The sequence below is a fragment of the Diaphorina citri genome, unplaced genomic scaffold (assembly GCF_000475195.1).
Source record: "Diaphorina citri unplaced genomic scaffold, Diaci psyllid genome assembly version 1.1 scaffold603, whole genome shotgun sequence".
NCBI lineage: Eukaryota > Metazoa > Arthropoda > Insecta > Hemiptera > Psyllidae > Diaphorina > Diaphorina citri.
This window is the reverse complement of record NW_007378037.1, coordinates 140,816-158,046: the sequence shown is the minus strand read 5'-3', so window position 1 is coordinate 158,046 and position 17,231 is coordinate 140,816. Positions and strand designations below refer to the sequence as shown.

Sequence of the window (17,231 nt, the reverse complement as noted above, 5' to 3'; positions counted from 1 at the left end):
CGGTTAGCGCGTTGTGGTTAGGATCTGGTAGTTCGAGACAAAGTCAACTAGCACTGCTGAGGTCTTACCGTCCCAAAAACGAATATGTACAAATAAATACAGAGGGAGAAATCAGTTGAAATTCCTCTTTTTTTTCAAGTGCTCTATTTTTAACAAATAATGTTGAACAGAAATACAAATGGTACAACAAAAAGATAATAATATTATTCAACATATCAACATGTTCGTTAATTTTAAGATTTTTTTTTTCCTTTCAAAGTTTAGATTGATTCCATAATCATTGAATGCTTGTCTGTGATACACTGATACAGATATGATACGGGCACTAATACCCGGGCATACATAATGAACTTATGCTGATCATTTCCCATCTTTTCCCTTCCCGCAGAGCCGACGGTGTACCGCGGTCACTCTTCCGGCATCAAGCACGTGCAATTCTTCAAGAACAACACTCGCCTCATATCGTGTGCCGAAGACAAGACCGTGCGGCTGTGGGACGTGAGTGCAAGTGCCGAGGTACAGAAGCTGGAATTCGGAGCCGTACCGAACAGTCTGGAGATATCCCGGGACGGAACCACTATCACCGTCACCCATGGCAGCTGTGTTACCTTCCTAGATGCCAACTCGTGAGTACCGAGAAGCTTAATTTTCTTGGAAGGATGAGCCGTTTATTTTAGGGCAAAGTTGTTTTTATTATTATTTTTATTGTTTGTATTATTTAATTAATGCGAAAGTGGTTCAATCTTTTACTAAAGTAATGAAGTATTGCAGTAGGTCCAAATTTTCAAAATTGGGAAGTGGCTGGAAATATCCGTTTTAGGCTCCCCTGATTCCAAAGAAGTGACGGAAAAAAAGTTAGGCGAGTTTCCTTGAGGGATAAGCTATTTATTTTAGGTCAGCTATTTATTTTAGTGGGTTTAACGTCCATAGGCGGTTCTTGCCTAAATTTTTGGGGGGGCTTGATTTTGAAGGTACACCTTCAAAATTTTGATTTAGCTTTACCGTTCTCGAGATATTTTGTTTACAGACAGATTCACTTTTGTTTCAAATTCATTGAAGTCATTTATTTGAGAAATACTCATTTGAAAATATTTATTACTTTTAAAAGTGTACTTCGATTTATTTATTTATTTATTTATGACGATTAATAGATAATAAAATGTTTGTTTTTTATATCTAAAATGACAAGGTTCTTTTCTTTTTTTACCAAAGGAAAATTTTAATAGGTACATACGTAAGTAGACTAGAAACCTAAAGGTATGTCCACACAGTCGATCGACGGCCGTCGACTATGTGTGGAAGTCATGAAATTTGTTTCATCACAGTAAGCATATGTTTAGCCCAAAACTGGAGCTCAGTTTTTCCCAATGGTTCTTCAGATCAAAATATCCAAGTTCCAAATGTCCATTAGAATTTCAAAGGATAAATCGTTTTGTGTAGAGGTGTTATCAGCTTCTTTTCTACTGGTTTCTTAAGAAGAACGTTGAAGAATTGGACATGCTGATTTTCAGTTAATTTGTTTCATCACAGTAAGCATATGTTTAGCCCAAAACTGGAGCTCAGTTTTTCCCAATGGTTCTTCAGATCAAAATATCCAAGTTGCAAATGTTCATTAGAATTTCAAAGGATAAATCGTTTTGTGTAGAGGTGTTATCAGCTTCTTTTCTACTGGTTTCTTAAGAAGAACGTTGAAGAATTGGACATGCTGATTTTCAGTTAGTGGTAGATTTAGTTCGTACGAAGTTTTTACGATTTCCGTACAAGCTCGGAGATTTCGTGACAGACCTGAAAAAGAAAACAAAAAGCGATACGGATTTTTAATTGGTATGATTACCAGGAAGTTTTTGCAAAAGTTATGAAATTTACATCAAAATAATTGTGAAATACCTACGAAGTTTCCTCTAAGGGGCCATTGCAAATTTCATTTTCAGTTAGTGGTAGATTTAGTTCGTACGAAGTTTTTACGATTTCCGTACAAGCTCGGAGATTTCGTGACAGACCTGAAAAAGAAGAAAAAGCGATACGGATTTTCAATTGGTATGATTACCAGGAAGTTTTTGCAAAAGTTATGAAATTTACATCGCCATTGCAAATTTACAATTTTAGACTAGGATACTTACACTGATAGTCAAACAAAAGACGGAGTAGAAGAACACATTGCTTTTTGTATTTCTCTTCGGGTCCAGATCGATTCTTGATGTCTAGAAAATACTCTAGTAGACCTTCAACAGCCTGAACTTTTTTCTTGTTCAACAATTCAATGGAAATATGAACACAGATGATGGAAACATACACTTGTAATGGAGGGTACAATAGGAACAAATCTTTAGCTTCCATATGATCAGAGTGCCATTCACTCATGTATAAATTTTTCCACAGGATTAACAACGGGTAGTAATCTTTGGTGTTTGTACTAAATGTTTTCACATGCTTTATCAGATTGACTAATGTAGCCTCACTACGATTACACACAACACTTGTGATGAGCTTTTTAATGGACAGCTTAATCATGTAATGAACTTGATTATTGGCTTTGAAGTAGTTATTTATAATGTCAAATGATTTGTCCAATTGATTCAGTGTGCTGTAGTAGTCAATGAGGTAGTGCTTGTATTCACCTTTCTGGACAAAGTCTTTGTAATCTAGTTTGTGGACATTTATTATCAACTGCAAGCCTGAAATGAGAAAGATTTCATTTAATCAAAAGAAACTGACTACAGTTGAAGTATTGAAGTCACTCTAAAATCAATCACTTCAGGACCCATGAGACTGAGTGAAAGGTAACCTTTCACCTAGGTGAGGCAAGTGCTTCAGTGAATCTCTACCACCCCAGATTGCCACCCCATTTATTATTATTATTATTATTATTTTTAAAAATTAGGTATTTTTAAAATGTTATGTAAAGCAAAATATGAAGTTGCTTTCAGGAAAAAGCTATTAATGCCTAAAAGATGTAATCTACTTACACCTTCTTGTAGTTTGTACTTACATCTTCAAGGTGGGAAAATACTTACTTACCTTCTAAATCATTGCTTTGAATAAAATAGTAAGCTAGTGTGTCTAACAGTCCTTTGTTCGAATGGTTATCTTTTGCGTGGCCAGTCAGGCTTGAAAGCAACCATTGTCTTTAGCTACCTTTATGATTGTATAAGGTGTGTCCACACATGGTCAACGGAGTCGACGGTGGTCTTCGACTATGTGTGGACACGACTATAATGAATCTTACGAACCAATCTCGGTGTAGTGGTTACCGTTTTGGACTTCGGATCTGGAGGTTGGTGGTTCGAGTCCAAGTTAACTATAACTGCTGAGGTTTTATCGTCCCAAAAACGAATATCAGATGGGCGATAAGAGATTATTTCCCATTTCATTTAGGTGCTGGGTCAACACGAAAACTTATTATTTTTAAAAATTAGGTATTTTTAAAATGTTATGTAAAGCAAAATATGAAGTTGCTTTCAGGAAAAAGCTATTAATGCCTAAAGATGTAATCTACTTACACCTTCTTGTAGTTTGTACTTACATCTTCAAGGTGGGAAAATACTTACCTTCTAAATCATTGCTTTGAATAAAATAGTAAGCTAGTGTGTCTAACAATTTAATGGGAGGCTTAGTCGGTACATCTTGTCTGTCTAGATATTTCTGGAGGTATTTTTTAATGGTGTCTAATAATTGTATGTCATTTTCATTCATGTTCAAGTTCAATAATAGATTGTAATTATTATCTGAAACAGAAATACAAGATTTATCATTTTGCTTGTTCAATTGTTATTTACCATGTTTTGTAATTATTGTTAAATAAAAGTAATATCATTACCATTACCATTACCATTACTTAATGGTGTCTAATAATTGTATGTCATTTTCATTCATGTTCAAGTTCAATAATAGATTGTAATTATTATCTGAAACAGAAATACAAGCAGTTATGACATTATGTAATTACCCAGTGAAATATCAGAAATGTGGATAAAATACCAGTGGATGGGATGTTGCATGCACCCAGATCTCTTACAACTGGACCTGTACTTTTTGGCATTTAAAATTTCTATTACACACTATCTTTGAACATCATTGATTTTTACCAAGTTCATAAAAGTTGTGAAGTGCTGAATGTATTACAAGTTTTGTATTGACAAATTTATTACAGTCTACATTCTCATGATTTATATAAATACACAAGTAATAGTGATTTAGTACAGATGTTATGGATTTATCCAGACCTATTACATATTGTTTTTCTTGCTTCTGTAATACGGAATTACTTTTGACAATGGTATTACGTAGATTTCCAACTTTTGTGCTGTATGGGATTTTGACTCCAATCTACTTGGAATGGAGCTAAATTAATTTGTTGTATGTAGGGGCCTTTACAGAAAGTAGGTGCATACATTTGAAAGCAGCTACTCATAAAACATCTACTCTTTTCTACTTAGGCACTTAACCTACTTGGTTCCTAAAATAAGTAGAGCTAAGGACTGTCAGAGTACATACCAATCAGTATTTTAACTTACGTTATAATTCTACTCATGTTGGTGCTTATGAAAGGCTATTGGGTGGATGTTTTCAGTGGAAGTCTGGACAGTCGTAAATTTACTGGGCTATCACTTATCAATGGCTGATAAAATGGTGTTTCTTTTTAATTAAAAAACTTCTGAAAATTTAAAAAATAAAAATTCACTTTTGAGCCAAAAAGGTGATAAGGGATAAGGGGAAGGGGAAACCGGCAACACCCCCCCTCCCCTCTCCTACGATGTGACTGCGCATTTTAAAAATCGATTGTGGAAATGCGAATGCGCAAAATTAGGACCGGCAAAAGGTTTGAAAAATAAACTTGTTTAAGGTAGAGTTTACTGTTTCCTGGTGTGAAAATTTCCCAATAGATCTGTTTAGGTAGGTATTAAGTACCTAATCAAAAATTAATTTAATTTTTACTTGAAATCTCACAAATCTATTTTTTCCAGAAATGTAAAAAAGTACGGGAACAATCTCTTGTAAATGCGGCTTAAAATAGGTACTCCTGCGAGGCTATGCAAAACGTTTTACGTGTAGGGCAACAAAATGATAAGCAATGCCCGCGAATTTTTAAATTTTGACAAAATTTAAAAAGTGTTCCAAGGGGCCACAAAGTTTTGGAACTTTTTCATTTTTAGTGTTTTTGAGCTTATTCATAAATCCAGTTCCTTAAATTTTGCTTGTTATTTAAAACACGAAGCGAAATTCTCTAATGAATATTTGAGAGGCCTCCAATTTTTAAATTACTGAGGCAATGCCCGCGAATTTTTAAATTTTGACAAAATTTAAAAAGTAAAAAGTGTTCTAAGGGGCCAGAAAGTTTGGAACTTTTTCATTTTTAAGTGTTTTTGAGCTTATTCATAAATCTAGTTCCTTAATTTTTGCCTATTATTTAAAACACGAAGCGAAATTCCCTTTGAGAAGCCTCCAATTTTTATATTAAGAATTGACTGTGATGTAACTTGTGTAACACTCCCCTCAATATGTATTTTTGGATCAAGTTCAACTTGTAGAAAATTTTCCAAATTACTGAGTTGACTGTGATGTAACTTGTAACACTCCCCTCAATATGTATTTTTGGATCAAGTTCAACTTGTAGAAAATTTTCCACTTTGCAATGAATTCACCATTGCATCTTATAAAGTTAACCATCAGGCTGAATAAAATGAAGATGTTTAGATACAGTGTTTGCGTCTTCTCAAACAGATGGTGTAGCTCAAATAACACCACCCCAGATGCCTTGTCAATATTCACTGATCATCTTATACATAACAGAATAGAAAAATATTTGGACTGTGCAAATGAACTCCCATCATCTGGTAAGTTATTGATTGCATCTTATAAAGTTAACCATCAGGCTGAATAAAATGAAGATGTTTAGATACAGTGTTTGTGTCTTCTCAAACAGATGGTGTAGCACAAATAACACCACCCCAGATGCCTTGTCAATATTCACTGATCATCTTATACATAATAGAATAGAAAAATATTTGGACTGTGCAAATGAACTCCCATCATCTGGTAAGTTATTCGGATTGTGTGGTTTACCTTGAGTAGTCTTCTGGCATCACAGAGACAAATGGAATGGGTAAGAGGCAGAGAAGACCAAGTCCAAAAAATCAAAGTTTTAATGCCACTGTTATCACTGGCTAAGGTTTTTAATGATGTGAATTTAGTCCATTTGGTTACAAGCCAGCCACATACATTACCCAGCCTGAGTAGGACCGGTAAGAGCCAGCAGCATATAATTGCCCAGATATTCACTGATCCAGAAACCAATCACACAAAATGTTGCCTAACTTCAGAGCTCCAGACTGTGGAGGCGAGAGAGAAAGGAATATATTATCAAGGTTGTTAGTTGTTACCAGCCAGACGGCGCGGCGATAGCACGTTCCGTGTGATTACTATCCGGAAACTCGGCTACAGATGAAGCCGCTACAACAGATGGGGGACCACCTAAACAATCACGCGCTGCTGCCTTTTCCTGGCCCCACTCAAACTGAGTGAGGCTGATGTGAGTAGGCGGGTAGCTTGCTGCCGAATGGTGGGTAAAACCCCCGTCAATTTAGCAGCTATACAGTGACGTTCCTATTGTACCCTCCATTACAAGTGTATGTTTCCATCATCTGTGTTCATATTTCCATTGAATTGTTGAACAAGAAAAAAGTTCAGGCTGTTGAAGGTCTACTAGAGTATTTTCTAGACATCAAGAATCGATCTGGACCCGAAGAGAAATACAAAAAGCAATGTGTTCTTCTACTCCGTCTTTTGTTTGACTATCAGTGTAAGTATCCTAGTCTAAAATTGTAAATTTGCAATGGCGATGTAAATTTCATAACTTTTGCAAAAACTTCCTGGTAATCATACCAATTGAAAATCCGTATCGCTTTTTCTTCTTTTTCAGGTCTGTCACGAAATCTCCGAGCTTGTACGGAAATCGTAAAAACTTCGTACGAACTAAATCTACCACTAACTGAAAATCAGCATGTCCAATTCTTCAACGTTCTTCTTAAGAAACCAGTAGAAAAGAAGCTGATAACACCTCTACACAAAACGATTTATCCTTTGAAATTCTAATGAACATTTGCAACCTGGATATTTTGATCTGAAGAACCATTGGGAAAAACTGAGCTCCAGTTTTGGGCTAAACATATGCTTACTGTGATGAAACAAATTTCATGACTTCCACACATAGTCGACGGCCGTCGATCGACTGTGTGGACATACCTTTAGGTTTCTAGTCTACTTACGTATGTACCTATTAAAATTTTCCTTTGGTAAAAAAAGAAAAGAACCTTGTCATTTTAGATATAAAAAACAAACATTTTATTATCTATTAATCGTCATAAATAAATAAATAAATAAATCGAAGTACACTTTTAAAAGTAATAAATATTTTCAAATGAGTATTTCTCAAATAAATGACTTCAATGAATTTGAAACAAAAGTGAATTCTGTGACTCACAAATGTGGTCTTGTGGAAGATACAAAAATACAAAAAAGTAAAATAATTATAATACTTAGAATACTACGATTTTTACACTTCTTTGCTCACAAATGTGGTCTTGTGGAAGATACAAAAATACAAAAAGTAAAATAATTATAATACTTAGAATACTACGATTTTTACACTTCTTTACATGAGGAGTTGTGGCTGAAAGTTGGCAGTTTTGAACAGTACCCTCCAACTAAACTTGAAAAAACTGTAGATTTTGAAGTTTTGAATACAACTGAAATGGTTAAGCTCGTTTGATGCTGTAAGCAGTAAAGTTGGACACAACAATAGAATTTATAGAGACCCATGAAAATATATTCAGCTATGGGATTTTAACCTTTTAAAAATGAATGAAAGCTGAATTCTTTTGGTGAAAAATGTACAGTAACAAAGTACAGAGGTACGGATATTGCAAAGAAGTATAAAAATCATGAAGATCATTTCGTGTGACTATTAGAACTATTTCGTTTTGTTCAGATCCTTGTAAACCAAAAGGTTCGTTTCAGACAGGTCGCGGATTCGATTTTCGCCCGGGGCGGACTTAATCCTTAACAGATGAGGTTCGTTTTCGGAACGGCTGGCTTTCTCCTATCATGTTTTCCCTCTTTTCACTTTCGGGACGATAAGACATTAGCAGTTACAGTTCCCTCTATCAAACCTCTTGAAAAAAAAAATCTACAACCACCCATTTCATATAATTATGTACATGGGAGTTTTCGAGGATCCAAACAAAATAGTAAAATATTTAATAAAAATTCACAGCAGAGGTTTACTACTTACAAAACAAAAATTTCATTTCAGGTTATCTTCCTTCAAAACCAGATGAAACTTAAAATTACAACAGGAAAATCTCAGAGGTTTTCCTTTTTGTTTTACTCGGGTCTGTAATATTTTGTGCCTGAGTATGTACAAATTGAGTAGATTATCAAAAGAACAGAATAGAATACCTTATTTATCCTGCTCGAATGAGACTAAACAGTCCCTTTACCCCAGCAGTCAAAACAGATAAAAGAGTAGTAAAATAAGACTGAGTTTTTTGATAATGGATAATGAAAATTCCAGCTCTATCCCTGCCTTATTCAATCAAAATGGTGTTTCTTTTTAATTAAAAAAAAAACTTCTGAAAATTTAAAAATTCACTTTTGAGCCAAAAAGGTGATAAGGAATAAGGGGAAGGGGAAACCGGCAACACCCCCCTCCCCTCTCCTACGAAGTGACTGCGCATTTTAAAAATCGATTGTGGAAATGCGAATTTGCGAATGCGCAAAATTAGGACCGGCAAAAGGTTTGAAAAATAAACTTGTTTATGGTAGAGTTTACTGTTTCCTGGTGTGAAAATTTCCCTATAGATCTGTTTAGGTAGGTATTAAGTAATCAAAAATTAATTTCATTTTTACTTGAATTCTGGCAAATCTATTTTTTCCATTTTTTCCAGAAATGTAAAAAAGTACGGGAACAATCTCGTGTAAATGCGGCTTAAAATACTCCTGCGAGGCTATGCAAAACGTTTTACGTGTAGGGCAACAAAATGATAAGCAATGCCCGCGAATTTTTAAATTTTGACAAAATTTAAAAAGTAAAAAGTGTTCTAAGGGGCCGAGAATCGGCAAAATTATTCAATCGTAGAAGATAACCTTCAAAGAAAATCCTAGTATTGAATGTATGTATAACATAAATGGTAAAAGTTTCATTAGGGTCTCATGTCTCATCTTTGTGTTGGCATATGAGATATTCTCACAAATGTGGTCTTGTGGAAGATACAAAAATACAAAAAGTAAAATAATTATAATACTTAGAATACTACGATTTTTACACTTCTTTGCATGGGGAGTTGTGGCTGAATGTTGGCAGTTTTGAACAGTACCCTCCAACTAAACTTGAAAAAACAGTAGATTTTGAAGTTTTGAATACAACTGATAAGGTTAAGCTCGTTTGATGCTGTAAGCAGTAAAGTTGGACACAACAATAGAATTTATAGAGACCCATGAAAATATATTCAGCTATGGGGTTTTAACCTTTTAAAAATGAATGAAAGCAGAATTCTTTTGGTGAAAAATGTACAGTAACAAAGTACGTAGGTACGGATATGGCAAAGAAGTATAAAAATCATGAAGATCATTTCGTGTGACTATTAGAACTATTTCGTTTTGTTCAGATCCTTGTAAACTTTCGGTCACTTTCAGGTAGGTCGCTCATTCGATTTCCGCCCGGGGCGGACTTTATCCTTCACAAATAAGGTTCGTTTTCGGAACGGCTGGCTTTCTCCTATCATGTCTTCCCTCTTTTCACTTTCGGGGGGATAAGACCTTAGCAGTTACAGTTCCCTCTATCAAACCTCTTGAAAAAAAAAATCTACAACCACCCATTTCATATAATTATGTACATGGGAGTTTTCGAGGATCCAAACAAAATAGTAAAATACTTAATAAAAATTCACAGCAGAGGTTTACAAAACAAAAATTTCATTTTAGGTTATCTTCCTTCAAAACAGATGAAACTTGAAATTAGAACAGGAAAATCTCTGAGATCTTCCTTTTTGTTTTATTCGGGTCTGTAATATTTTGTGCCTGAGTATGTACAAATTGAGTAGATTATCAAAAGAACAGAATAGAATACCTTATTTATCCTACTCGAATGAGACTAAACAGTCCCTTTACCCCAGCAGTCAAAACAGATAAAAGAGTAGTAAAATAAGACCGAGTTTTTTGATAATGGATAATGAAAATTCCAGCTCTATCCCTGCCTTATTCAATCGTAGAAGGTAACCTTCAAAGAAAATCCTAGTCTTGAATGTATGTATAACATAAATGGTAAAAGTTTCATTAGGGTCTCTCATGTCTCATCTTTGTGTTGGCATATGAGATATAGAAAGTTTACTGGTGACGAGGTTCAGCTTGGATTTTTACACCGACTTTGTAGCTTGAAAAAAGGGGGCTATTAAAGTATCCCATCCTTCTCTTCGATTTGGGGTCGATATTAGAATAGAATATACCTACTCGTACCTTGTTCATCCTGTTGGGATAGGACTGAAAAGTCCTTTTACCCCCGCAGTCTAACCAAGGTCTCAAAATGTATTTTGACATATTATGGGGGGAATAAGTCTTTTGTTGACCCGTTGTTACAGTTCCCTGTATCAAACCATTCAAACCTCTTATATATATATATAAAAAAAAATCTGCACCGCACCTTTCATGTTTTAATGGAAAAAAGACTACCTCTTTGGGGGGGGGGATCTCTCTCCACCAGTAAACCCTCTCTCACATCATCCAGTCTCTCGGCTCTAGGGCTCTAGTTAGCAATCACCTCGTGTACATTGTTCAAATGTCCCGAGCTGTCCAATCCGAGCGAGTTATTCAGGCCGCCTTCAATACACTTCCACAGGCCGTATGTCTTACCCACGTTGGTTTGCCATAGGCGGAGTGTCCCATCTTCAGAGCCCGAAGCGTAGAGCTCTCCATCCGGGGAGAATTTGACACAGTGGATCGGCCCGAAGTGGCCTTTGAATGATTCTGATGGGGAAACAAAGGGGTGGGGGTTAGGCGAAATATTGATAGTTACTTAAGTAATTTTTCCCCTAGCATCCATTTGAACTAACTGCCAAGGTATCATCTTCAGATCCGGAAGCATAGAGCTCTCCATCCGGGGAGAATTTGACACAGTGGATCGGTCCGAAGTGACCTTTGAATGATTCTGATGGGGAAACAAAGGGGTGGGGGTTAGGCGAAATATTGATAGTTACTTGAGTAATTTTTCCCCTGGAATTTGACACAGTGGATCGGCCCGAAGTGGCCTTTGAATGATTCTGATGGGGAAACAAAGGGGTGGGGGTTAGGCGAAATATTGATAATTACTTAAGTAATTTTTCCCCTAGCATCCATTTTGCTACAATATTAATGGCTGGCTGCCGTGCCAGGACATTTACACAAATGGCTGGCGTTCATTGGAACATTTAAAGAACATAAAGGGCACAAGGGAACAAGCAACAACAAAATCCAAATCCATACAACTAATTCATGTGGTGTTCTGCCAAGCAGTCGTGATGTATTGTGGAGCAGCTCCAAGCACAAAAAAAAGGAGGGTAAATACTGGGATATAGATTTCATGGTACAGTGTAAGTTGTACTTACCAATTTCAGCTCCAGTCGAATAGTCGAATTTGTACATTTTCAAGTCTTCACCTCCACACACGAAAATAGGACGTTCCGAGTTAAGCAACAGCGAGGCGGAATGTACTTGGGCGGGTACCTTGTGCTCCTTGATCAGCTCCAGACTGTGGAGGAGAGAGAGAAAGGAATATATTATCAAGGTTGTTAGTTGTTACCAGCCAGACGGCGCGGCGATAGCACGTTGCGTGTGATTACTATCCGGAAACTCGGCTACAGATGAAGCCGCTACAACAACAACAACAGATGGGGGACCATCTGGACAATCGCGCCCTGCTGCTTTTTCCCGACCCCACTCAAACTGAGTGAGGCTGATGTGAGTAGGTGGGTAGCTTGCTGCCGAATGGTGGGTAAAACCCCCGTCAATTTAGCAGCTATACAGTGACGTTAAACCCAATTTTTTTATCCCTCAAGGAAACTTGCCTAACTTTTTTTCCGTCACTTCTTTGGAATCAGGGGAGCCTAAAACGGATATTTCCAGCCACTTCCCAATTTTGGGACTACACAATAATGGGACTACATGTCCTAATTCGACAGTCTAAATAAAATAAAAAAAATAAATTTTGAAAATTTGGACCTACTGCAATACTTTCTCATTACTTTAGTAAAAGATTGAACCACTTTCGCATTAATTAAGTAATACAAACAATAAAAATAATAATAATAATAATAATAAAAACAACTTTGCCCTAAAATAAACGGCTTATCCTTCCAAGAAAATTAAGCTTCTCGGTACTCACGAGTTGGCATCTAGGAAGGTAACACAGCTGCCATGGGTGACGGTGATAGTGGTTCCGTCCCGGGATATCTCCAGACTGTTCGGTACGGCTCCGAATTCCAGCTTCTGTACCTCGGCACTTGCACTCACGTCCCACAGCCGCACGGTCTTGTCTTCGGCACACGATATGAGGCGAGTGTTGTTCTTGAAGAATTGCACGTGCTTGATGCCGGAAGAGTGACCGCGGTACACCGTTGGCTCTGCGGAAGGGGAAAAAATGAGAGATGGTCAACATTAGTTCATTATTTGGTGCCTTGGTGGCGGAGTAGTCAAGATGCTCGCCTGGTAAACAGGAGGGCGTAGGTTCGAACCCAGCCAATGCATGGAATTCAATTCTCGTTTATTTGAGAAATTGACCAAGTAATAATGGAGCTATAAGGGGTCAGGTGGTAGAGAACGCCTCCGGTGTTATGTCATTATCATTCTCAAGGTCCCGGGGTTCGAATCCCACCATCAACAAAAATTCGTACTCGTTTTCGATTGCAAATATTTGAACAAGTAACTTTCTGGTCAATGTGATTTCTCAATTATTTAGCCTTAAGATTCATGGTATCTTAAGGCTAAATAATTGAGAAATCACATTGATTGATCTCAGGTACCATAAGCATTGTAAAAAAACAATACAACTTTCTGGTGTTTTCGTGTTGACCCAGCAGCTAAATGAAATGAGAAATAATCTCTTATCGCCCATCTGATATTCGTTTTTGGGACGATAAAACCTCAGCAGTTATAGTTAACTTGAACTCGAACTACCAACCTCCAGATCCGAAGTCCAAAACGGTAACCACTACACCGAGATTGGTTCGTAAGCTTCATTATAGTCGTGTCCACACATAGTCGAAGACCACCGTCGACTCCGTTGACCATGTGTGGACACACCTTATGCAATCATAAAGGTAGCTAAAGACAATGGTTGCTTTCAAGCCTGACGGGCCACGCAAAAGATAACCATTCGAACAAAGGAAGCATTCTCTGCCACCCAACCCAGGGTAGCCGGTCACTTCCGTGTGGCATTGACCTTTTATAACACTGACCAGTCAACGTGAATACCTAGTATACTATTACCATCACTCACAAGTCCCACAGTAATGACTATACTATCACCATCACTCACAAGTCCCACAGTAATGACTAGTCAATATAATTACACATAGATTACCAGTGGGTACGAATAATATAATCGATAACCTATACCTGGCCATACTAAATATGCGGCCCGATGGTCTATACCTACATACTACAGTCTACCTACATAGGTAGGTGTAGTCTGTGTATGACTCCTCATATACGTACCTACCTAAGTACCTATAGTGCTGTACCTACCCACGTGTTTTACTCTACCTACCTGTCAGTGATAAAATCAATGACATCTATGTATGTATCATATATAGTAGGTACATAACCGAGTCCATATTCACGTCGATACACTTCCTAGATAATATTTATGAGATTAGCCCGGTACTGCTCCGGTGAGTCCGGTGTATGTCCCAAACCGGCTGGGAGACTGTGAGACAAGTATTCTCTGTGGCCGAGTGGTCAAGAGCACTGACTCTAAACCTGGAGGTACTAAGTTCGAATCCCGGCCAGGGCGGAAATTTTCTAACCAGACTTTTCTGTTCTTGGATAGGCATGGATGTAAAAGAATGGAAAAAGATCGTGTCGTGTGCAGTGGGAATTCTACAGACCGGTCAAGTAAATAGGACTAGACGAATATATATGTACCTTGATCTATTCTATTAATTTTTATCATGCAAGAATGAGACTGAAAAGTCCCTTTAGTCCCGCAGCCTAAACCTGCTCCGGTGTATGTCCCAAACCGGCTGGGAGACTGTGAGACAAGTATTCTCTGTGGCCGAGTGGTCAAGAGCACTGACTCTAAACCCGGAGGTGCTGGGTTCGAATCCAGGCCTGGGCGGAAATTTGCTAACCAGACTTTTCTGTTCTTGGATATGCATGGATGTAAAAGAATGGAAAAAGATCGTGTCGTGTGAAGTAGGAATTCTACAGACCGGTCAAGTAAGTAAATAGGACTAGACGAATATATATGTACCTTGATCTATTCTATTATTTTTTCATGCAAGAATGAGACTGAAAAGTCCCTTTAGTCCCGCAGTCTAACACTAACCTAATTTCTAGCCCCTAACAGCCTGTTACCTTAACAGCCCTAGCCCTGTTAAGCCTATACAAATCAAATGGAACTTAACAAGCATCCTAAGGACTGAAAAAATATTGGTGTAATCCACCCTTAGACTCTTTATTGGTTATAATTCAATACACAATACAAGACATTACAAAGGGCGAAATCATTGCCTAAGCGCCTAGGGCAATCTCTACCATTCAACCCTAGATTTAGACCGTCAGAGAATGACAATAAGTGACAAGACTTACAAACGGCCGTAAATAACTTAGTCAGACCCTTGGTCTTAGTGCAGAGTCGTTTAGACTTTTAAGTGTAAACACTTGGTCAACTTTCCTAAGAGCATTGTCGAAAAACTTGCCTCAGGCAATCTGAATCCTTCGTAAAGTTAGAAGTGGCAATTTTTCTTCATGCAATTTTTCTTAGGAATCATTTTTCTCCAGAGAGATAATTGATAAAGAAATTAACCTATCCCCTGTACTAATCACTAATGGTTCGAATTGTCATATGAGAATTTCCAAGGCAACTACTGGCCTGGAGGGGTTATTTTTTATTACTTTTATTTTTATTCATACATATTTTTCACGAGTGAAGTTTTTACACCGAGAGCCTCTAGGAGCTAAGCATATTTTGTTACAGGGTGTACCGAATGTCTGGCTATTCCCCATTCCCTTTTCATTCATTCCCTGCCCCCCTTTTTTTCGAGAGGTTTGATAGAGGGAACCGTGAAAACGGAGGTCTTATCATCCTGAAAACGGAGAGAGAAGGTGGGCAGGATAGAAGAAAGCCAGCCGTTCCGAGAACGAACCTTATCCGTTTAGGATAAAGTTCGCACCGGGTGGGAATCGAAACCACAACCTAGCGCTTACAAGGCAGACGCACTACCCTCCAAGCTAACCAGGCTCTACCTTAGCACCGCTTTCGCATTACTTCAAGGCACATTATTTTACATCCATGCCTATCCAAGAACGAAAAAGTTCGGTCAGAAAATTTCCGCTTTGGCCGGGATTCGAACCCAGCACCTCTGGTTTGAGAGTCAGTGCAATAAAATCGTATGGTAGTATTTTTTCACCAGTTGCGTAGTATGACGAAAAACGCGTCAATACCTACCTAAATGGTTCACTTTTTTTTCATCAGAAAACACTTTGTTATAATGACAGGATCTTTGTTCTGCACAACCATAAGACTCCAATTAGACTATAACCAACCAAAACAATCAGTATCTACTTAGTTTGAAAAATAAACAATTTACTCAATACCTACTTCAGTATGTTCCCCCCTATTACTACGACCTTACTTCAATGCCTAGTTTCAGAGTCCAATAGTTCCTGCTAACCAGGGGACAGTAACAATTTACTAAAACTAGTACCTTTACACATAAGATAGAATGACCACTGACCAGGTTGTTGTGTTTAGAGTAAGTCAGGATGGAATGTAATAATAAATTTGGTACTTATTCAGAAGTCACATCAATGGGAAATTGCTACAAAAAGGACTAGCACAAATGAACAGTGACCATTGTTATTATAGGGTTAGGTTAAACACAAAAAAGAGTTTTCAGAATTAGAGCAGTGACCAGTGTTATTATAGGGTTAGGTTAAACACAAAAAGGAGTATTAAGGTTATTACAATTAGAGCAGTGATCAGTGTTATTATAGGTTAGGTTAAACACAAAAAAGAGCTTTCTCTTTCATTGTTGTGGCTTCTGAATAATTACCATGAATTTTTATCTTACCTTGGCCTGAAAATCAGCGGCTCCCGAGGCAGCCTTTGATGCATCCTTGTTGATGTCCACACCCCAGACACAGCCTTTGTGACCTTCAAATGTTCCAATCCAATCCCCTGTGTCTCCTTGTCGTAGCATGGGCTTTCCATCTGTAGAGTAAAGAACAGGCATATTTTACCTGTCTCAATGGTGCAGTGGTCAAGATACTTAAATTCATTTGATAATCAGGAGAGTATTCATTTCCATTGAGAGTTGTTTGATAATTTTGACCAGAATAAGAGTACCTACCTACTTATTATGCCTGATCTTACCACAGAGAGTTTTCAGTTAATCTCACCTTATACAATCATAAAGGTAGCTAAAGACAATGGTTGCTTTCAAGCCTGACTGGCCACGCAAAAGATAACCATTCGAACAAAGGAAGCATTCTTTGCCACCCAACCCACGGTAGCCGGTCACTTCCGTGTGGCATTGACCTTTTATAACACTGACCAGTCAACGTGAATACCTAGTATACTATCACCATCACTCACAAGACCCACAGTAATGACTAGTCAATATAATTACACAGATTACCACTAGGTACGAATAATATAATCGATAACCTATACCTGGCCATACTAAATATGCGGCCCGATGGTCTATACCTACATACTACAGTCTACCTACACAGGTAGGTACAGTCTGTGATGTATAACTCCTCATATACGTACCTACCTATGTACCTATAGTGCTGTACCTACCCACGTGTTTTATTCTACCTAGTACCTACCTATCAGTGATAAAATCAATGACACCTATGTATGTATCAGAGTAGGTATAGGAATAATAAACCTAATACGCCAAGTCAACCTGAACCGACCAGGGCCGTATCCAGGATTTTGTCAAGGGGGGGGGGGGCCCAAATAGTGAATTTCC

The 17,231-nt window shown here is 37.6% G+C and overlaps 2 protein-coding genes and 2 long non-coding RNA genes across 5 annotated transcripts in view; 2 read left to right on the top strand and 2 right to left on the bottom strand.

Moving 5' to 3' along the window:
* Positions 1–1,198: 1,198 nt before the first annotated feature.
* Positions 1,199–3,737, bottom strand: LOC103510478. 2 transcript variants are annotated; one of them, XM_008475151.3, is made up of 4 exons: positions 3,549–3,737; positions 2,121–2,675; positions 1,926–2,000; positions 1,199–1,505 (listed from the first exon to the last, which is right to left on the bottom strand). In XM_008475151.3, exons 1-4 carry the CDS (start codon positions 3,691–3,693, stop codon positions 1,408–1,410), a joined length of 873 nt encoding a protein of 290 aa, XP_008473373.1. In that variant the 5' UTR covers positions 3,694–3,737; the 3' UTR covers positions 1,199–1,407. The 2 variants fall into 2 exon arrangements, with proteins under 2 accessions (XP_008473373.1, XP_026680320.1); XM_026824519.1 differs by lacking the exons at positions 1,199–1,505; positions 1,926–2,000 and adding an exon at positions 1,520–1,785.
* Positions 3,738–6,605: 2,868 nt separating this feature from the next.
* LOC113467967 lies at positions 6,606–7,069 on the top strand. The gene is made up of 2 exons (XR_003391865.1): positions 6,606–6,799; positions 6,920–7,069. It is a non-coding gene; the product is annotated as an uncharacterized LOC113467967 (long non-coding RNA).
* Positions 7,070–7,336: 267 nt separating this feature from the next.
* Positions 7,337–8,026, top strand: LOC113467966. Its single transcript, XR_003391864.1, has 2 exons — positions 7,337–7,517; positions 7,608–8,026. It is a non-coding gene; the product is annotated as an uncharacterized LOC113467966 (long non-coding RNA).
* Positions 8,027–9,599: 1,573 nt separating this feature from the next.
* Positions 9,600–17,231, bottom strand: part of LOC103510486 (serine-threonine kinase receptor-associated protein) — a 15,384-nt gene continuing 7,752 nt past the window's right edge. The window contains exons 3-6 of the mRNA XM_026824521.1: positions 16,323–16,462; positions 12,413–12,672; positions 11,637–11,779; positions 9,600–11,019 (exon numbers count right to left, since the gene is read on the bottom strand). Coding sequence (XP_026680322.1) covers positions 10,799–11,019; positions 11,637–11,779; positions 12,413–12,672; positions 16,323–16,462 — 764 coding nt within the window. The 3' untranslated portion in view covers positions 9,600–10,798. The remainder of the gene's footprint in view (positions 11,020–11,636; positions 11,780–12,412; positions 12,673–16,322; positions 16,463–17,231) is intronic.